Source organism: Nanorana parkeri, unplaced genomic scaffold, assembly GCF_000935625.1.
Source record: "Nanorana parkeri isolate BGI_ZX_2015 unplaced genomic scaffold, ASM93562v1 scaffold2963, whole genome shotgun sequence".
Lineage (NCBI taxonomy): Eukaryota > Metazoa > Chordata > Amphibia > Anura > Dicroglossidae > Nanorana > Nanorana parkeri.
The window spans coordinates 21,844-27,582 of NW_017309231.1; the positions used below are offsets into that span (position 1 = coordinate 21,844).

Below are 5,739 nucleotides of genomic sequence, written 5' to 3' on the forward strand. Positions count from 1 at the left end.
CCGTCTCCCCCCCCCGCCCCCCCCCCCCCCCCTCAATCTGTACAAAATGGATCCAACAGACTAACCACAGCATAAAAAGGATCTATGGACACTAGGGATGCCCCGATTCCGATAATTATATTTCTGTACTCACCCAATACCAAATACAGATACTTCCGCTAGCATGGAGCTGACTCCCCAGGCAATCAGGAAGCTGGCTCCATGTTAGAGGAAACCTCCCTCTGACCAGAAGCTGCAGTATCGGTGCATTTGGGCGAGAACGAGAACTCACCCAAATAACATTATCAGTGCATCACTAATGGACACTACCCGGGACCCCGTCACCAAAACGCATTCCATGCACAGTAATTGACAATGACCCGAGAAGCCGCAGCCCTCGCTCCAGCAATACATACCTTCTCAAAGTGATGAATAGCAAGCCAGATTTCACCCTGTGCATTAAACACACATCCGAGATTGCTCCAAGCAACTGCAAAGTTTGGCTGTGTCTCAATTGCTTTCAGATAACAGGCCTTGAAGTGTTGGAAAGGAGGAAGGTGGTGGGAGAGGAGGGTTTGAGGAAAAAAAACAAGATAAAAAGAGAAGTTACATTTGATTCTCCAAACAGCAAAAAGTGAACCTGCAGCATAGGCTCAGCAAGCGCGGGATTGGCCGCGCAATTCCTTGAGACCTACGCCAACGCAAACCTAAACCCTAATGCAAGCTGCCATTTGTGAGTTAGGCCTTACGATGACAACCTCAGGTGTAAGCAGAACGTAAATCGGCGAGATGGAATCTCATGTCGGTGGTTATGGTCGCATTCACCATACAAAGGTCACGAGGACAAGTCTAAGGCGGCACAGAAACCAGAAATGACAGACTTTCACACAGGTCTAGGTCCCTGTAATGCAGGCGCCAAAAGTCGCAGGCGCTCCCATGCTACCCAGCAATTCTACCGCTATCGCAGCGCTTCGCCGCCGGAATATGTGAACAACCAACCTGATCTGTTGATCCCAAAGAACAAGTAAAGAAGGAAAGAGTTGACGCTGTGCCCAGTCCCCTGTCCCCCTTATATCCCTAAACGGCAAAAAAATACCCCAACCAGACTTTGGTAGGCCGTGGGTTAACCATCAAGTTGGCCGTTCACAACCATTTCACCCACGCAGAGAGCAGTCCGCAGCCTTTGCGTTACCGCAGGTTCACAGCGCGTGATGAGGAGCAGAACGATTCAGTCCAAACAAAGAAATAAAAAAAGGAAAAAAAATAATGAAACATCTGGAAGAGTTAGAAGCTTATTGTCTAAAAACTGGCTCCAGTGTGTCTCTTATGATCTATGATTCCATTACAGAATTGTGGCATAGAGAGAGATTTCTAGATTTTTAACTGCTTGTAAATAAAACAATTTTAAGCCATTTCTGAAGCCACAAGACAGAAGGATTCAGGCATGGAGCAAATGGTTTTTGTTGTGGCAGTTACAAACCCGTTACCATATTTCATGGGACTTTGCGGTGCGTTCCTTGCTGGAAGAGGAGGAGGTGCATTGTCTGCCTACATCCAGGCCTCGAGCTCCCTTCAGCGAGGCACCTTACGCATGGAATAGCAGTTTTCACCCACCTGAAACCTTCTAAATACAATATCAGTGGTAAAAAGCCAAAAACAAGAGAGAAAATAAAAACAATATCATTAGTAAAAGATCTCAACAAAGCAAGTGAAATGCTTCTGGATATGCTCTAATAATTTAGACAAGGACATGTCAAGCTGACCGCTATGTTTGATCATGCAGGGGCTGGGGGGTCAGGGGGGGGTGTTGGTGGCAGAGTGCATGGCTGGAAGAAAGGCTTTCATAGGTCACCCCAGACAAAGTTACACGTTTTAGGATGGAGGAGGACAGCTGGCTTGATAGTGAAATGCACTGATTACAAAGAAAGTCAGATTCTAAGGTCTGATCCCTTCAAATTCTTTTCTGAAGAAAACAAAAAAATAAGTAGAATAAAAGACGCTCAAACTAGATGCCTCCAGTCGTCTGAAATAAAGAAATCAGCAGCATCCTAGGCGGGCGCAATTTGCTCCTATGCCAGTGTCGCTAAAGCAGCAGTGAAGTGCAAGAAGTGTTAGCTGTCCATATGATTGGCTGAGAACCCCAAATTCAAGGAAAAAGTCAATCCTTTGGCCAATATAGATTCCCTTCTACTCTGGAGATCTCGAGCACTACCCCCCGCCACCCCAAACTTTACTACAAATGGTACCAAGTGAGAAGGTCTCATGACACATGGACAGCTACTCTGCAATTACACTCCATGCGGTTGCATGCGCGTGGGGGTTTGGAGTAACAGAAGCCTTTCAATGCGGTCCTCGCGTTCCTCCTAACTCCGTACCCTAGCAGCGCAGACGCACAAGGTGGCTTGTAACAAACCCGCTGGATCCCACAATTACCATCACAAACAGTGCAAAGCTGTCACATTGAAGGACAATGATTTCCTTGGGCTATTGTATGTTCAATGCTAGAAGCCACCTTCAGCCATCTAATTCTTTCCATCAGTCCATTTACTGAATACAAACCAGCCTCTGTCCTTTACTAATCCGATTGGCCATCCAAGTGATGACATGAGCACGAATCCATCATTTACAATTACCAGCCTTTCTTCCATAGACGAGGATCACAGGAGGCAGAACCATGGGGGGCAGGGGGAGGGGGCTCTTTGGTGGTCTTTGTTGTGCCTCTAAGTTCATCAGCTAGGATGACCTAGTGGACCAAAACCAAATTGGGAACAGCTTTCAAGTCAAATCATGGAGAGAATTAGGAAATACCTTTACAAATTGATAGCCTCCAAAGGGTTACATGGCTCCCCTGAGATTGGAGGCAATTCGGGGTCATTGACAGTAACATTGTACGAAGCTAAACTGAGGCAGAACTAAAGACTCAATGCACAGAGGCTGCCAAGAGAAGACATTGACCATCCGGATACTCAAAACGTACCTTAGCTTCTTCTAAGCGACCTAGGGCTTTGAGTAGATTACCCAGGTCACTACGGACACAGTACAAATCCTGCAAGAGAGGAAGACAAGAAGAGCAGCTCAGAGACCGGAACTCTATCCATCCGCACCAACCCACCACCGTCATCAATAGAAAGCCACTTACAGGATTGTACTGAAGGGCAGAGACGTAGGCCTGCACCGCACCCTCCATGTCACCAGCAGCCACCAACGCCGCGGCCAGGTTGATGTATCCATCGATGAAGTCCGGTTTTAGCCGTAGAGCATGTCTATAATGTTCAATGGCTTCTTGTAGCTGTCCTCGCTCTTTGTAGACATTTCCCAGGTTGGAGTACGCCTCTGCCAGTAATGGATTCTGCTTAATTGCCAAAGTGCTAAAGTGGGCAGACCTGGAAAGACAAAGTATGACGGGGGAAGTCAAAGACTGCAGAGGAAAGCAGGAATTGATTTGTACCTCTACCCCCAGCAGGAGAGCCCACCGCTCCACCCCAGCAGGTCAGCAGATATTTCTTTGTACGTATTGAACAAATATGAAACATTGAAAGTGTTTTGTTAGAACAGCAGAAAAAGAAGTTCAGGGTTAGTAAATATAAAAAAAAAAAGGAAATCATTTTATACATTTTGAGAAGATGACACGTGAGCACAACGTCATAAATCAATCGGTGACATTAAACTCTTTATAAAGTATTCGCCTCCAATGAAGACGCTTTCAGAACACATTCCCAATATGTTACACATGGTTATAACAGCCGCTCGCTCCTTATGGCTCCACGGTGCTTCCAAAAAGGGAGAGTCGGGAGCATGCACTGTTATACGTCACGACAGCCCACGTCAGGAGAGATTGGTCCCCTCATACTCAGTGATAAAGCAGCACATGTGCACCCTGTACCAGGACACAGTAGTGATGTGCAGGGAGGGCTTGCCAACCGTGACTGACACCCCCCTTCTCCCAGCCGGATCAGTTGTAGCAGGGACATTCGCCACCCCTTTGTGACATGTAACTGCAGGGCAAGGAAGAGCCTGCCACCACTGATTGGGCCAGGAGGGGGTAGCTGGGTGTCAGTTTAAAGTGTGTTTGGGCTAACACCAAGCCCCCCACCCCATGTGGCTATGGTGGGACTCCAGGGGACCCTTCAGGTCAGTGTAGCCAACGTCTAAGGCAGAATGCAGACAGATAGTACACATTGTAAGTCCAATATTCATATACAGTAGGTGCGTGCACTCACCTGTCCAGCCTGCGACACTGGAAATGGATGGAGGAGAGGAGGAGGAGGACTCCCGTATTATCAGGTTCTTGTCTCCATAACTGCATACAATGTCTTTCTGCTGCCTCAAAGTCTCCCGCCTGATACTCCCGATGAGCCAACTCCGCCAACCCTTGGAAGGAAAGCACACGTTTCGTTGGTTCTAAAGAATCATCAAAACATCCGGGGGGAAGCCAAAATTAGAAAATGGGAATAAAATAAAAAAAATAAAAAATGTAAAACAAAAAGATGAAGCATCTCAAACAAAAATATGACCGAAAGCGTCGACCTAAAAATCGGGAGGGTCTGGCGCTATCCTGATCAGAGGTCGTCCAAATTTAGCAGCATCGCTGGGCACTCGTTTGCATACCGTTTTTTTTTTTTTTTTACGTAAAATGGCTTTTTGCAAGTCATGTGATATAAATCTTTTGTTTTTCCATCATAGGCTGACTATATGCAAATTGTTTCCCTAATTCTTTTTTAAGTACTGGAATTGTATCTAAGAAATGACAGTATTAAGCAGATGAACACCTTAGGGTCACCTTCAGCCTGCAGCGCCATGTCATACAGGACAGTGAGCGTATGATCCAGATTGACTGACTGGTTTCCAATCATTAATGGGACCAGAGCGGTCTGCGGTGGCCAAAAAGGAGCCTTATACTAATGGATCCTCGGCACAGACATCATGCCCGGGAATGCCGAATTATCTACCTACTTGCACTAATTGAAGGATATAGAACCAGAACCGATTCTCCAGGAGATGGAGGATCTATATAATATAGCAGAGGTAGGAAAACTCCAGCCCTCCAGCTGTGGTGCAACTACAACTCCCATGAGGCTGGCTGACAGCCACAGGAGTGACTCCCAGAGGCAGATGCATGATGGGGTTTGTAGATTCAGCACAGGTGGAGGGCTGTAGTTTGCCCACCCCTGTAATACAGTGAGGAAAATAACGATTGGCTCCCCTGCAGATGACAGAGACATGAAGATCTATCATTTGTATCATTGGACGTTTCCTGGGGGAACCCTTGTTGGGGAGCACAGAGGTGAGACGTTTCCTGGGGGAACCCTTGTTGGGGAGCACAGAGGGGAGACGTTTCCTGGGGGAGCCCTTGTTGGGGAGCACAGAGGGGAGACGTTTCCTGGGGGAACCCTTGTTGGGGAGCACAGAGGGGAGACGTTTCCTGGGGGAACCCTTGTTGGGGAGCACAGAGGTGAGACGTTTCCTGGGGGAACCCTTGTTGGGGAGCACAGAGGGGAGACGTTTCCTGGGGGAGCCCTTGTTGGGGAGCACAGAGGGGAGACGTTTCCTGGGGGAACCCTTGTTGGGGAGCATAGAGGGGAGACGTTTCCTGGGGGAACTCTTGTTGGGGAGCACAGATGTGGCTGGGCCCCTCCATGACCTCAATGTGCTTCTTCCGCAGTTTCAGCTTTGTTGCCTTGGCTATGTTTTGGGTTGCTGTCACGCTGGAAGACCAGCCCATGACCCATCCTGAGGAGGGGGGACGGGCCCGTCCATGGG

The 5,739-nt window shown here is 47.9% G+C and overlaps 1 protein-coding gene across 1 annotated transcript in view; it reads right to left on the bottom strand.

The window, feature by feature from the left end:
* OGT (O-linked N-acetylglucosamine (GlcNAc) transferase) overlaps positions 1–4,410 on the bottom strand; it is a 21,750-nt gene extending 17,340 nt beyond the window's left edge. The window contains exons 1-4 of the mRNA XM_018574429.1: positions 4,200–4,410; positions 3,119–3,362; positions 2,957–3,025; positions 396–512 (exon numbers count right to left, since the gene is read on the bottom strand). Of these exons, the coding sequence (XP_018429931.1) occupies positions 396–512; positions 2,957–3,025; positions 3,119–3,362; positions 4,200–4,285 (516 nt within the window). The 5' untranslated portion in view covers positions 4,286–4,410. The remainder of the gene's footprint in view (positions 1–395; positions 513–2,956; positions 3,026–3,118; positions 3,363–4,199) is intronic.
* Positions 4,411–5,739: the final 1,329 nt, after the last annotated feature.